Raw genomic sequence first — 16113 nt, forward strand, 5'->3', positions numbered from 1 at the left:
AAAAAACTAAAAAACATGCATGTTCACTACAGTGCAGCCTTAACTTTTTTCAAGGGCGGATATGATGTCATCAAATAGATTTATGAACAACAATGGGGATATTCTCTGAAAGATTTGACTTGAAAAGTTTCATAAACCGCTGTCCAGTTTTCTGAGAATTCTAAACGCACATACTCGCACGCTCACATCTCTCTCAATTGTCAGTCTTAATATTGACTGAACGTAAACACTACTTTTAAAGGTGATTGGTAGAGGGCGGGGAGGGGGGGGGAGGTGAGGAGGGCGATTGGGATGTTTTGAATGCGCATTGTATCACGTCTGTATCAGATGACGCTGCCCACACATACCTGAGATAAACACACTTCGTGTCCCAGTGAGAAAGACCAGATTTGGGATGAACAGATAGAGTAGTGGCAGTGTCGAATTGTGCGGTTCGTTCGGTACGTACTGACGGCCAACACAGCCAACGTGTGTTTATCTCGCGTCAATGACACGATGCGTGCTTTACATAATAATTTTATTGAATTATCTGAGTGAAGCTCATATTATATTTAAACTGTCACGTTTCAATATATCACACAAGGTGATTATGAACGGTTAGTTACTACTAACTAACTAACCACACCACGATCCACTCTCGCAGTCATACAAATAGATAGAATCAACAAAAGTATAAGTTTCAGACGCCTGTTTATATATATTATCACGCCACCTCCCTCGAGACTTCACTCCAAAAGATGTTTTTACGTTCAAAACGTAAAACAAGTGGTCACTGACAAAAATGCCAGTTAAAGTTTAGAAAATGATAATAACACGCTGATCCCGTGTATACCTAGAAAAGTTACTGATCTGCCTAAAAGCGCTGGTTAATGCAGATGTCTTCGAGGGGTGGTTGTTGTGGGCTGAGAGGGGGCATGGGGCAGCGGAGCTCAAAGTCTTCTACGTTGAGTTCTTCTTTGGTGCTGAAGGCAGATTCGAACTGGCGGTTTAGCAACTCTGCTTTCTCTTTGTCATCTGTGATCAGTTTCCCAGACTCCTTGAGCGCAGAGATGCCAGAGTACTCGTTTTGCTTGGACTTAATGAATGTCCAGAATTTCTTGTTGGGATGTGGTTTACCATCACAGTCCTCGGTGATGAGTCCTTCCACGTAGCGCCAGTATTCTTTCCTCAGCTGGCGCTGAATCTGGCTCTTTAGGGTCTTGAATACTGGTTGGAGATCAGCTCTTCCTGTCTTTTTCATTAGTTTGTGGATCCGATCACGTATCTTGATCAGCTTTAGGGTCTCGTGGCTGATCCAGGTTTTTTTTTTCTTGGGGCCCATAGTGTCTTCAGGGGGATGAACTGGTCGATCTGTTCATTCAGCCCTGTTTTGAGGTCCGACCAGATGGTTTCAGGGTCGTCCAGGTGTCCCGAGTGGGCGTCGAGGATGGAGGTGGTGAGTTTTTGGGTGGCAGAGCGAAGGCTGTCCCAGTCAGCCTTGCCGTAGCAGCGAACTTGGCGCGCCTTCTGTCGGACCCGTATGGGGTTTATCTGCAGTTCGGCATATACAATGTCATAATCTGAGATCCCAGGGACAATTTCGATGCGTGGGAAGAGGCTGGGATGATTAGTCAATACTAGGTCAAGGATATTCTCGCCCCTTGTGGGCACCTCAACAATCTGGTCCATTCCGACGTCAGCTATAATGTCTTTGAAGTCGTTGTGTAAGCGAGGGAAGGCACAACTTTTCTTTAAACTCTTTGACTTCCAGTCCCATCCCGGGAAGTTGAAGTCGCCGCCTAGGACGATGATGGCGTTGGAGTTTGCGGCTAGTTTGACTGATGTCTCCATCTCCCTGAGGCTGCGTTCGTCCCCAACATCTGGTCGGTAGTAGCCTCCTACCAGTAGACCACGCCTCCCGCGTAATTTGACTTTAACCCATAGGATCTCGCAGTTGGTGTCCAGGCTGGGCTCTGCTGTGCATGTTAGGGAGTCAGCAACAGCTATGAGTACGCCCCCGCCATTTCTGTTCCTGTCTTTCCTGTAGGTCTTGAAGTCAGGGGGTAGGATTTCACTGGACTCCACTTCAGGGATCAGCCACGTTTCCGTCCCAATAATTATGTCAGGTTTCAGACTCTGGGCGAGGTGGGCAATCTTAGCAACCTTGCCTGGGGCGGATTGGAAGTTGACATTTAAAATCCGGAGTGGGCGGTTTGTGTTTTTGTTTTGTTGGCTTTGTCGGGTGGGGGAGGAGCAGTGGGGGGATGGAAGGAGTCATCAGGGGGGAAGGTAAACATAAAACTATGGTTACTTGCAGAATCTCGAGACTCTTGCTCCACACCATGGAGATCGAAAGCTACAGGGCTGTAGTTTGTAGCTGTGGCACAGGTCGCAGTACCAGCTGACGTCTGGAGCCTGGGCGTCAACGTATGACTGTGTACCAATGTTCTGACAGGTGGCATGAAACCATCTGCCGCAGGTTTCGCAGCAAATTCCTCGGACATCCCAACCAACAGTACGGTCGCATGTACCACATGGAGCCACTGAGGAGTCATTAGGGTTATGAGAGTCATGTGTATCAAACGAGGTGGTGGTGGGTGTCGCTGCAGCCATCACTGCGTTTTCACATGGGGGGAGCACTAGGTGCTCAAAGCACAACAGGATCAATAAGAATGTCATGATTTGTCGGATGGGTTGCTGTTATTTCTTTGCAGCAGGAAAAACATGATGGTGGGATTTCGTTGAATACTGAGTGAAGGTCTGTACTCACAGTTGCTGCAGAATTGGTGGAGAGTAATGGAGAATTAATCCAAACTATACTCGATTCGATGGAGTGCACCAATATTCTGTTCCTGGACTTCTTTAGGTGGTAGCCTGGGTTGGGTGACAGTTCGAAGAGGTTCGTTTGATGGAATGATGAAGAGCTCAGCTTACGACGCCGCCATGTTGGATGATGGGTTGGGTCTACAATGACCACTTTGTCAGTCGCCACAGTGAAAATAGTCAAGGGTTCGCTTGGAGGGAGTTCTCATTTAGTAGTAGGGAGGTTCTTGATGATGTTGGAGTACTTTGTACCGGGTGTCTTCGTGATAAAGGTCAAGAAAGGGGGAAACGTTTGGAGAGGATTGGGAGACCAAGCTGTCGACCGGAACCGGAAACTCACCGACCCAACAAGTTCTTCCAGTCTCTTTGACTTGGCTGCCCGCACTTTGTCTCTCCTTTTACTTTGCTTGTCTCTCACAGCCTTCAGACTGTTCCGCACCCTCTTGTGCATCCTGGCTGCTCCAAGCCTCTTCATGTGATGTCCAGTCTGGAATCCGAAGAACTGGGCAGAGTCGGCAGCAGCAGCAGGTCCAAAGTTGAACTCTCTAATAGCAGTCAAGACTGCAAACTCAACACGACTGCGGGAAGCAAAGTGGTCCTTAGCACATCTTGACCAAATGAGGCTGTGGAGACACTCATTGGCATTTTGTGTCTTGCCAGAAACACATCTGCTGAGTAGGTGTTCTTCAGAAAGTCTCTCATAAATGGGCAACAGGTGTGCAGCTAACTTCTCCTCATTGAGGGGTGTGTGGATGAGGTGTTTGTGTGGACCTGGAACTTGGTGCTTCGCCAGCGCTTCCTGAAAGAAACACCACGAGCTCTCTCCAGCAGGACAAAGTTCATGTTGTGGATTTTCGTCAGTGGAAAAACAATGGTACAGTGATGCCATGATTGCTTTTTTCATGCTACACACATCCTTGTTGCTACGAATTGCCCGGTTGTAGTATATCTGTAGCTTGCGTATGGCATTGCCTGTCAGCTGACCCCTTCCACGTCCACCAAGAGTCACCCCTCGCTTTCGGCAGTCTGTCAGTGTCACCATGTTGCGAAGAGCTGTACCAAGTCGTTTACTCACATGGTTCACACACTCTTCCTTGTCAATGTGAATATCCTCACCATAGGGCCTGATGTCGTTGAGCTCTGTAAAAGTCTTGGAGTCACCGTCCGACAGAAGTGTTGTGTAGCGAAGCTTGTTGGTGTTCACCGATCGACGCCATATGACACGGGCTGCTTCCACCTCCATCATCCCTGATGAGCCTGCAAACAAGAACAAAATAAGAAATGTAATTTGCAAACAGAGTATTTTTAAGTGTGTGTGTGTGTGTGTGTGTGTGTGTGTGTGTGTGTGTGTGTGTGTGTGTGCACGCATGTGTTATTCACAGTCATTGTACAGCTAATACTTCAACTATAATTAATACGGAAAAGAATTGAAATAAACATGGAATTACCAAATTACTGAATATTAAATTTCTAGCAGCAGGTATTGTTTTATTTATTTATTTATTTACTTTTATTTATTTACGAGGATTTATATCGCGCACGTATCTCACCACACAAGGCGACTCAATGCGCATGTTACCTATTAATAGTGGTGAGAACATGTTATATTGTGGCACTGAACATGTTAGATTGTAAACGTTAAGCATAATTCATCAATTGATACTATTTGAACATTTTTAAATACACTTGTATTGTGCCACACATACAAACATGTATGTGGCCACACATGTACACATGTATGTATGTGTAAACTATTTGCCACCCCCTGACCACTACTAGCTCCCTCTGTTCTAAGCCCGTTGATTCTGAAGACTTGTGAATCTCTCTTCATGCTGTAAATACAGCTCTCTCTCTCTCTCTCTCTCTCTCTCTCTCTCTCTCTCTCTCTCTCTCTCTCTCTCTCTCTCTCTCTGTTTTCTTATTATTTTCATCACACACATCCACTCCCCCATGCCCTGAACTATTCTTAAAAATTGGATTTTTATGCATGTGTTACAACTTTCATTATTATTATCATAAATTGATGATCTGTCTTTATGACGCTTTTTTTTAATCCATCATCCATGCCTTTAGTTTTGGTTTTCAGTTTCACTGGAATGCATGGAAAATAATATCCACTCATCACTATTACATTTACTTGTAATTTGCTATATTTGAGTAAGTTGCTTAAATTTGAAATAAACTCTATTCAAATATTTCTGTGCAAACAAATATAATTTACCTTTATAGTTCACCTCACACTTGTCCAAGTGGTCCACGAGCCAGGCCGCATACTCCTCTGGCTTTTCCTGAAACAGCTTCTGCCCCGTAGACTCGCACACCTGGCAGTAGGTACACATGACATGGGCATCAACACAGAGTCCAGTAAGTAAGTCCACAGCACACCCAACTCCAATGTGCGAAGAGTGTCCACGAGTAAGCCAGGTGCCATCATAGCTCACAATAATGTTCAGGGTGTCATCTACACCAAGAGTAGTGCCACAGTATCTTGCATGAACTTCTCGAACATATGCTAAATCCATGTTTTTACAGAAATTTCTGAATGTGGTGGCTCCCAGTCCACAAGCAAGCGAGGAATACACTGCCTGTCTGTTCATGTCGAACACTTTTGTCTTGGATTTATCGTCGAACGCTGAAGAAGAAGAAGAAGAAGTCTTGGATTTAAATTTTGTCGCCAGATACTGTTCATACACAGGCTCTTCGAGGAGTTTGGGTGCGATTTCGGCTCAAATGTACTTTAGCGCCCTGAACTTTTACCCGGCTGTTTTGCGCTCGATTTTCACGCTCACTTCTTCATTGACGTTCGAATCGATAGTTCGATGTTTTGGCATTACATTCACATCAACAATAAAACAGTACTGCTTGTTCATCATCGTCGTCCATCAACTCTCCACAACAGTAAATCCGTAACGCGCTTGTCGCCATCTTGTTGCAAGGGACGCGACTGGACACAACCCAACAGCGTTTCCGCGAAGAAAAAACCCAGACATGCGCAGTGACCCTACCGTAGCTCAACCCTGTTCCTCGCGAAAACTCGCTCAAAGAGACAAGCACTTGGTCAAGTTTGTTTTTGCACTGTGGACAGCACAAACTTGCAACCATACTGTCTACTTCGGCAAAGTCTACAACACCCCTCTGGGTTTTTACCAGGGTTTCAGTAGTAGCAGATGACTTAGTGTCAACTCCACCGGAAACAAACCTCTCATACGATTCTTTTTTGAACTCACTTCTTGTCTTCGTGCCGAGAATGTTTTCAGTCGAAGGAATCGACGCGGAAAATGTAGCACTAGCAGACGACCCCAAAACCGGCACAAATTCTGTCACGTCAGTCAGCACAGAAGCTGATTGCGCTGATTTCTTCGCCTTCCATTGATTCTTCACTTGATCTGTCCTCTTTTTCGTAGATTTTGGGGCTCCTCTGGTTGTTGATGGCTTGGTGCGAACCATTTTTGCACAGGAGCGTGTACTTTCACTGCTTGTAAACAAGCGCCATTGTTGTACCACGTGACCCCGGTTGAACGAATCAAGATCGCATCGTACGTCATACTCTCCGTATAAGGAAGTTGGCGTAGATTGAACTACATTGACAATGTTCCGTTTAGAGCCGAAGTAGTCCGGAAAATAACGAAACAACGGTCACATGCAAACAGGGGAGGCTATGTAGCATGCAACGTCATGCAGTGTTCGCCCTGTCGTCTGCTCAAATTTGCTGATCAAGGTGTTGAAAATCGGCAATAATAAGGCAAGTTCAGGACAAATGAACGCAATCAGGCGAGGGTTGGTTTGTTGAATTTATTTTTATTACACAAAAAAAACATGTATATGCAACATCAACGGCAGAAATTGAAAGAAAAATGACCACAGTTTTCCAAACAGTCAAAATGACTAAATGCCCAAATCTGCCCAAAAGCTCAGAAATACCCCCGCACACCCCCTTAATGGATTTTTTAGCGAGTGACTATCGACAATAGAATTAGTCACCGGTAATTTTTAATGAGTTGTGGCATTCTGACCAATCACAGGATCTGTTTCATTAAAACACAAACTTGATTGAATTACAATTTAGGTTCCATCGAAAATACATTTATTATGTTTAAGGTTTCACAATTGGGGAGAGAGGGGTGGGTGGGTATTAGTCTGGTTAGAAACAAGTGAGATAAAGATAAAAGAAAGGCAAAAGGCACCCAAATCCATTGTTAAAGAATGAAACAATCACAACAGCATCTTTCCATTTGTGACCAATTGTCTGTAAAAGTTGATGGCTCACAGTGTTGCTCTAGGTGGGCCTGATCTTCATCTCGGTGAACTTCATGGAGTAGAAAACATAGCCTTCAAAGGTTCTCCAGCTCATCCCGTCTTGGTTAGAATCCCTTCTGCTGGTCTTGTAGTCACCGTTCAGGTTGGAGTAGTGGCAGTTCGTGTACCACCAGGCGCCGTGGAAACGCTGGGCACAGTTCTCTCTGCTGCGCGTGTCGTGGTCCCTGTCCTTGGTGGTGAACTGTGCACCACGGTGATAGGACAGGCTGTCACCTGGGGATGGACAGTCATAGGGTGGTCAGTGTGTGTGTGTGTGTGTGTTTGTATGCGTGTGTGTGTTTGTGTGTGTAAATACGTAAATACACACACGCACACACACACTCACACACACACACACTCACACACACACACACACACACACACACACACGCACGCACACACATACACAGACATACACACACACACACACACACACACACACACACACACACGCACACACACACACAGCCACACACACACAGCCACACACACGCACACAGACACACACACACATACACACACACACACACACACACACACACACTATTCCCTTAAATTATCTTCTCAAATGTTCTGCGAAACGTGTATAGCCCCTTTTTAGGACACATACCAGCATTTCCTCCCGTGAAGTTGTCAAAGTGCAAACGAAAGTTGTTGTCACTATCCTCTACGTAGAATCCGCTATATGTCGCATAGCCTGGAGTCTCATTCCACAACTGGAGGTCGACCCGCAGCTGGTAGCGCCGTGAGGTGGTCAGGTTGTGAAGCGCGTCTAGCCCTGCGCATCATAGTAAAGGATACATTTAAAGATATGTCACGATGATTCGTCACGTCATCGTTTGCTAACGCTTAGTTTTGGGATGACCCATATCTCTTGGTGTGAAGGCATGCTGAGTTCACGAGGGATTTATTGTCCACACAAGCTGACATAAATATCGGTGCCATCAGTCTTCAAATAGGACTTGTAGTTGCAGGTGAAAGCTTTTTTCTCTAGCTCTGCTTAAAGTTCTCCCTGCAGTTCGTTCCCTTTGCTTTCGTTCATCGGTGGTCGATGGGTTTACAGGCGATGTTCGTTCTCTTGAAGTCATCAAAACCTTTTTTTTCTTTTTAACAAGGAAACGAATAAAAACGAGCACCGCTGAACACAGTCCGACAAAAAGAACATCACGGCCCTAAAAATCAAAACACTATAAACACGTCAAACAGTGAACGATGTTTTTGGCGTCATCCTTTCTGAGTCACGTGGTGTATTTGTTTCACCTGCAATCGTTTTCCCATCACTATGAGATCAGACGTGTTTATTTTGTATTTTGTATACAGTTAAAAAAAATCAGTTGACAGCTTCACCAAGGAAACCTGTGAGCTAGCGGACAACGCGTGTGACAATGACGATGTCTTTGAAACAAGAACTTTAGCTACGACTGTCAGTGCATTTTCTCTCCCGAAAGCGTAAGTGTTGACAAGTTCTCGAACAATGCCTGATTACTTTACAGATAAATAAAGTAATTCAAGCATTTGGGATTTTATATAAGGATTCTCAACGTTTTGGCACGAGTTTACTTTGACACGTACCAAGCCAAAACAGAAACAGTGAATCAAACACGTATGGTTTTGTAGAACATACTTTTTTTTTTACATGTTTAAAAAAAGTTATTCATTTGTATAATTTTATAACGAACCTAGCCAGAAGTTGCCCTCCAGGTCACCAAACCCATTGCGATATTCCGCCCAATCCCGGTAGAAGTCCACTGAGGCGTCCTGTCTTCTCTGAAAGACCTGCAAACAAAGAGCGGTATTAGTGAGTTGACGCTTGCGTGCATGGGTGTGTGTGCATGGGTGTGTGTGTGCATGGGTTTGCGAGTTCTTGTGGGAGTATCCCATGAACTGTTTCTGTTTGACCCCCATTGAACCCTTGTGTGCAAGCATATTTATATACACTTAGCAAAAACAATATTGCGACAAATGTGGCACCCCAATTGATTCGTAAATTAATTTCCGCGTCATTTCATTCTGACTTGATATACCATCTGGCACGCCCTTCTGTTTAAACAAATCTTTTACATGGATCACGTGACAGCCGCTCAAGTAAGGGTACCCTCAAAATCGACGTGATAACGGAAGCGACCAAATAAGAAATCGACAAAAGATCCTAACAGGCAAAATTTACAAACGAGCGGGAAGTCAATTCAATTCAGAAGTCAAGGCAACATAAAGACTAGAGAAGTCAGGTGCATAAAACAAAATGTTCTGAACAGGAATATGAATGGCCTTTACAATGGTTGTCACAAGTGTTTGATTTGTACATATTCTGATTGTTTGCAGATTTTAAAATACGGGGCTATGGTTTTTGTCAGGTCGATTTTTGGGGGTGACCTTTTTTGACAGGCTGTCACGGGATGCCTATACAAAGTACCACCAATCGGACAAATGGTGTGTACAGCTGACATAATTACCTTTTCGGTCATATAACGTTCAACTACGATAAATTGCCTTGTAATGCTTTTCTTAGCGTGCAAAAATTGTTGCAATAATTGTTTGTCCAAGTTTATATACAATCTTATCCTTATCCAAATGCAATGTTCCGGAAACAAAAGTTTGAAAAACAGTCATAGGATTTTTCACTTACGTTTACAAATTGAAGACTTCGTTTGTCTCTAGACAAATGATTGATACAAGTACTGCCAAAGGTTCATTTGCATTTAACCACTGGCGTGAATATGCTGTCCATGTTCACATACCCACTCACCTCACACACAACCATCAACGCAACCCCCAATCCCCACCCTAACCGCCACACACACACACACACACACACACACACACACACATAGACACACACAGACACACATACACACACGCAGACACACACACACACATACACACACACACACACACACACACACACACACGCACACGCACGCACACACACACACATACACACCCACACACACATACACACCCACACCCATACACACACAAACACACACACACACACACACAGACACATAAACACACACAGACACACGCACACACACACACACACACACACATACACACACACACACACAACCACACACACACACACCCGCACCCACATACGCACACACCCACACCCATACACACACAACACAAACACATACACAACACACACACACACAACACACACACATACACACACACTCACATACTCTCTCACACACACACACTCACACACACACACACACACACACACACACATACTTTCTCACACACACACACACACACACACACACACACACACACACACACACACACACACACACACACACAGACACACACACACATACAATCCATCCTCCGTGGTCCGTGGTCTGATCACAGTAGACGGGGGTTGCTTTTCCTGAGATGTAGACTATGCGGATTCCGCTCCGTGGATCGACTTTCAACCAGTCCATACAGTTTGCAGCATTTCCTGAAAATTACATTAGACAAAAAATACCCCTGTTCAGTGACGATAGTGTAACCATTCCACGAAACAAACGTACGCGGGATCTCCTGAACGCAGAAAAAAATGTCACTGTTCAATGACAATAATATAACCATTCAACGAACCGAGGGGATCGTATCCACCGACCGCAGAAAAGGACAAAAAGAAGAAGAAGAAGAAGAAGAAGAAGAAGAAGAAGAAGAAGAAGAAGAAGAAGAAGAAGAAGAAGAAGAAGAAGAAGAAGAAGAAGAAGAAGAAGAAGTGCCAGATTCACCTTTTGTACTGGGAAACCACGCAGCCAGGTTCCCCGCCGACAAGCAGACAAACATATTAACCAATTAAATCGATGGTAATTTTGAAACTAATTCAATCCAAATCTTTGTATCTGCCTGAGCAACGAGGCCGTGCCAAATAGCGTTGTGAAAAAAATGGACAAGGCCCTCTCATTTAATCTTTAAACAAAATTCAGGAGGCAAAAGAAAGCCAAAAAGACAACAATTCTAGTAGAACATCAAATCTTTTAAATCAATAATGGTATCTTACTTCGTGTTAAATCTCTTTCGTATTGTGCACTCACTTCTTGTCAATGAGACCTTCACAGTCTTAGTCAGTGTAGATAACTGTGTGGTCAGATTGAGAAGGTCAGCTTTCATCTCTCCTATGATTCCATTCTGGTGTTGAAGAAGATTCGCCTGGTCCTTGTTTGCTTGCATCACCTCAACAAGTTCTGCTTTCATTTCTCCCATGGTTCCATTCTGTTGCGAGATCTGCATTGTCTGGTGTTGAAGAAGGTTCGCCTGGTCCTTGTTCACTTGCACCATATCTTGTATGGTTCCATTCAGTTGCAAGATCTGCATCGCCTGGTCCTTGTTCACTTGCACCATATCTTCACACCGGTGACACTGTGACGGTTCCCCTACGCTTTGTGTCCGGTGCCCTGACCCTTTGTGTTCGGTTCCCACTCGGTTCCCACACGCCAAAATTCGCGGACAAAACATCCATTTATGGTAGTATTAGGCAATGTTGCTCTCTGAGAATGGTCTTGTTAGATCTGTGAGTGTTTACACTACATGCCTAGGTGCTGTTGGATTGAAGGTTTTTGATATTTTAGCCGTTATTAGGTAGAATGCCTTCCACTTTACTGCAAAACTGCATAATTCGTAGCATCGGCAAGAAATATCCTACCAAAAAATGCCTGCTTGGAACTGTCGTTGGTCCAGCAAAAAGTTCAACATGTCTGTAGCAGACAGCCCAAGTTTCAAGATTGTAGGGCCATCCAAACAGCCGTAATAATAAAAACAACAAAAGTAGTCAGTGAAATTGGCTGTGTTCGGTCCCCACACACTTTTGTGACGTAGGCGTGACGGTTCCCATAATTCATTGTGTCGGTCCCCACTTTCTGTGTCGGACCCCACTTTCGACCTAATTCTCTGTGACGGACCCCACAACCAGCCTATTTTGTGTCGGTCCCCACACCTTCTTGGATTTATGACTTGCCGGTTACTTGTATCATTGTATTCATTGAATCTAATTGTCTCGGAGTTATTTTTCAGCAAAAACCGGCAAGGCAGCACCTTTTGTGATACCAAGTAAGTCAGATGACATCAGTATGTGTGTGTGTGTGTGTGTGTGTGTGTGTGTGTGTGTGTGTGTATGTGTGAGAGAGAGAGAGAGAGAGAGAGAGAGAGAGAGAGAGAGTGAGAGAGAGAGAGAGAGATTGACACCTTTCCAGATCACTCCGGTTATGCGACACTACCGCGAGCGTCACTACCGCGTGTCACACTACGGCGAGTACGACACTACCGCGTGTAACACTACCGCGTGTCACACTACCACGAGTACGACACTACCGCGAGTATAACACTGCCGCGTGTCACACTACCGCGCGTACCACAACCGCGAGTACCATAACCGTAGAGAGAACGCATGCAAACTTACTTCTTGTGAGTTTGTGTTCTAACGGCTTTGATTGGAAGCAACCCATTCTATATGTATTCTGATAGTGTGTTCTGATCGTTTTGAGTTCTTGGTTAGCATGACAAACATTGAATTAGTGTTCAGAGAACAGACCAGGCCTTTTTGACTCACATGCGAAGCAAAAGTGAGTCTATGTACTCACCCGAGTCGTCCGTCCGTCCGTCCGTCCGTCCGGACGTCCGGACGTCCGTCCGTCCGTCCGGAAAACTTTAACGTTGGATATTTCTTGGACACTATTCAGTCTATCAGTACCAAATTTGGCAAGATGGTGTATGATGACAAGGCCCCAAAAAACATACATAGCATCTTGACCTTGCTTTAAGGTCAAGGTCGCAGGGGCCATAAATGTTGCCTAAAAAACAGCTATTTTTCATATTTTTCCCATTTTCTCTGAAGTTTTTGAGATTCAATACCTCACCTATATATGATATATAGGGCAAAGTAAGCCCCATCTTTTGATACCAGTTTGGTTTACCTTGCTTCAAGGTCAAGGTCACAGGAGCTCTTCAAAGTTGGATTGTATACATATTTTGAAGTGACCTTGACCCTGAACTATGGAAGATAACTGTTTCAAACTTAAAAATTATGTGGGGCACATGTTATGCTTTCATCATGAGACACATTCGGTCACATATGATCAAGGTCAAGGTCACTTTGACCCTTATGAAATGTGACCAAAATAAGGTAGTGAACCACTAAAAGTGACCATATCTCATGGTAGAAAGAGCCAATAAGCACCATTGTACTTCCTATGTCTTGAATTAACAGCTTTGTGTTGCATGACCTTGGATGACCTTGACCTTGGGTCAAGGTCACATGTATTTTGGTAGGAAAAATGTGTAAAGCATGTGAGTCGTATGGGCTTTGCCCTTCTTGTTGTTTTATATTTCAAGGAAACATTTCAACCTTTGCCTTCAGCCATGGAAGTCATAAAATGACACGCGGTAATGTTATACTCGCGGTAGTGTGACACGCGGTAGTGTTATACTCGCGGTAGTGTCGTACTCGCGGTAGTGTCGTACTCGCGGTAAGTTCTGTTTCCGTACCCGCGACAGCGGCAGCGACAAAAGAAAACGCGCGCAAACGCGTGACGTGTTTCCGTACTTGCGTTTTAAACATGCGGTAAAATCTGTAAACTCCCGCGTTGCCGCGCGACAACGCGAAAAAATCGCTCCAGGACCCTTTCAAAAAAATCGCGTCGCTTGCCGCTTGTCGCGCCGCTAACGCGTCGCGCGTGTGGAAACACTCCTGGTCATTTTCTATGTGCTTGATTTTCGTCGCACCGCTGGAAAAACGCTATCGCGGGTACGGAAACACAACTTTAGTGTGAGACGCGGTAGTGGTACTCGCGGTAGTGACGCTCGCGGTAGTGACCAGCACCCGATCACTCCACATAAACGCTGGTTCTGGTTGCATTGTGCCGCTGACATACAGCTAATAGGATTTTTACACCCCCTATGGGTGTGTATAGGTTTCACTCGATGTGTTTGTGTTCGCAAGTAGATCTCAAGAATGAACGGACCGATCGTCACCAAACTTGGTGAACAGGTTCTATACATTCCTGAGACGGTCCTTACAAAAATTGGGACCAGTCAAACACACGGTTAGGGAGTTATTGGTGGATTAAAATTATACAAGGCCTGGTATAGACGGACACCCCCGTTGGTCAAAGGGAAATAACCATTCTCACTGCCACCAACTGAGAAGGTTATTTCCCTTTGACGGGGGTGTAGTTCCTATCGGAGGAATTTCTTGTTTTAATCCTTTTGTGGTATTGCTGATGATGCTGAACATGTATTTTACTAGTTTACCAATATGTATCTTTGACCCTGATAGCCTACGAAAACGGAGCAATCATGGCCCAACATTGGCCCAATGCTGAATTTATTGGCGCGGTGTTGAGCCTTAGTCGGGCCGTTGTCGTAGGCTGTCAGGGTTTATGTAGCCTTGTTCCATTGTATTCTGACTGTCATAAAGTAATTAATTTTAAGAGAAAGCAGTCATGAACACAAGGAGCTGGGAAAAGTTGCCTCTTACAACAAGCGTGGATAAAGACACATACTTGACACAGGCAAGTACTCTTTTTTTTTTCCAATCACCACTAGAAGTCCCTGGGCAGCATTTTGCTCTGAAAACTGAATCTCACATACGACAGGTGGATCTTTTATTTTAAAAATGTGCCAAATTGCATATCTCCAAGGCCTTAAGACTAAGAGTAGATATTGGGAAGGCCAGTTCAAGAAGGTGTGGGTGGATCAACACATAATTTGCTGGTATACTGGGAACCGTCCCAGAGATAAATAATGTTATATATTATTTGTGGCATAAACTAATAAAGTTAGTCTCTCTCTCTCTCTCTCTCTCTCTCTCTCTCTCTCTCTCTCTCTCTCTCTCTCTCTCTCTCTCTCTCTCTCACACACACACACACACACATACTGATGTCATCTGACTTACTTGGTATCACAAAAGGTGCTGCCTTGCCGGTTTTTGCTGAAAAATAACTCCGAGACAATTAGATTCAATGAATACAATGATACAAGTAACCGGCAAGTCATAAATCCAAGAAGGTGTGGGGACCGACACAAAATAGGCTGGTTGTGGGGTCCGTCACAGAGAATTAGGTCGAAAGTGGGGTCCGACACAGAAAGTGGGGACCGACACAATGAATTATGGGAACCGTCACGCCTACGTCACAAAAGTGTGTGGGGACCGAACACAGCCAATTTCACTGACTACTTTTGTTGTTTTTATTATTACGGCTGTTTGGATGGCCCTACAATCTTGAAACTTGGGCTGTCTGCTACAGACATGTTGAACTTTTTGCTGGACCAACGACAGTTCCAAGCAGGCATTTTTTGGTAGGATATTTCTTGCCGATGCTACGAATTATGCAGTTTTGCAGTAAAGTGGAAGGCATTCTACCTAATAACGGCTAAAATATCAAAAACCTTCAATCCAACAGCACCTAGGCATGTAGTGTAAACACTCACAGATCTAACAAGACCATTCTCAGAGAGCAACATTGCCTAATACTACCATAAATGGATGTTTTGTCCGCGAATTTTGGCGTGTGGGAACCGAGTGGGAACCGAACACAAAGGGTCAGGGCACCGGACACAAAGCGTAGGGGAACCGTCACAGTGTCACCGGTGTGTTCTTGTATGGTTCCATTCTGTTGCGAGATCTGCATCGTCTGGTGTTGAAGAAGGTTCGCCTGGTCCTTGTTCACTTGCACCATATCTTGTATGGTTCCATTCAGTTGCGAGATCTGCATCGCCTGGTCCTTGTTCACTTGCACCATATCTTCTATGGTTCCATTCTGTTGCGAGATCTGCATCGCCTGGTCCTTGTTTGCTTGCATCACCTCAACAAGTTCTGCTTTCATTTCTCCCATGGTTCCATTCTGTTGCGAGATCTGCATTGTCTGGTGTTGAAGAAGATTCGCCTGGTCCTTGTTTGCTTGCATCACCTCAACAAGTTCTGCTTTCATTTCTCCCATGGTTCCATTCTGTTGCGAGATCTGCATTGTCTGGCGTTGAAGAAGGTTCGCCTGGTCCTTGTTCCCTTGCACC

At 44.7% G+C, this 16113-nt stretch overlaps 3 protein-coding genes across 3 annotated transcripts in view; all 3 read right to left on the reverse strand.

Moving 5' to 3' along the window:
• Nucleotides 1-2245: 2245 nt before the first annotated feature.
• LOC138962825 (uncharacterized) lies at nucleotides 2246-5254 on the reverse strand. The gene is made up of 2 exons (XM_070334783.1): nucleotides 5024-5254; nucleotides 2246-4059 (listed from the first exon to the last, which is right to left on the reverse strand). Exons 1-2 carry the CDS (start codon nucleotides 5139-5141, stop codon nucleotides 3008-3010), a joined length of 1170 nt encoding a protein of 389 aa, XP_070190884.1. The 5' UTR covers nucleotides 5142-5254; the 3' UTR covers nucleotides 2246-3007.
• A 741-nt stretch (nucleotides 5255-5995) lies between these two features.
• On the reverse strand, nucleotides 5996-11400 carry LOC138962827 (ficolin-1-A-like). The gene is made up of 5 exons (XM_070334786.1): nucleotides 11142-11400; nucleotides 10425-10549; nucleotides 8778-8874; nucleotides 7709-7876; nucleotides 5996-7332 (listed from the first exon to the last, which is right to left on the reverse strand). Exons 1-5 carry the CDS (start codon nucleotides 11383-11385, stop codon nucleotides 7079-7081), a joined length of 888 nt encoding a protein of 295 aa, XP_070190887.1. The 5' UTR covers nucleotides 11386-11400; the 3' UTR covers nucleotides 5996-7078.
• A 35-nt stretch (nucleotides 11401-11435) lies between these two features.
• The window catches only part of LOC138961263 (probable basic-leucine zipper transcription factor Q), a 13273-nt gene continuing 8595 nt past the window's right edge, over nucleotides 11436-16113 (reverse strand). Inside the window, exons 5-6 of the mRNA XM_070332865.1 lie at nucleotides 15636-16113; nucleotides 11436-11450 (exon numbers count right to left, since the gene is read on the reverse strand). The exon at nucleotides 15636-16113 is cut by the window's right edge and continues 509 nt beyond it. Coding sequence (XP_070188966.1) covers nucleotides 11436-11450; nucleotides 15636-16113 — 493 coding nt within the window. The remainder of the gene's footprint in view (nucleotides 11451-15635) is intronic.

The sequence above is a fragment of the Littorina saxatilis genome, linkage group LG3 (genome assembly GCF_037325665.1).
Source record: "Littorina saxatilis isolate snail1 linkage group LG3, US_GU_Lsax_2.0, whole genome shotgun sequence".
NCBI lineage: Eukaryota > Metazoa > Mollusca > Gastropoda > Littorinimorpha > Littorinidae > Littorina > Littorina saxatilis.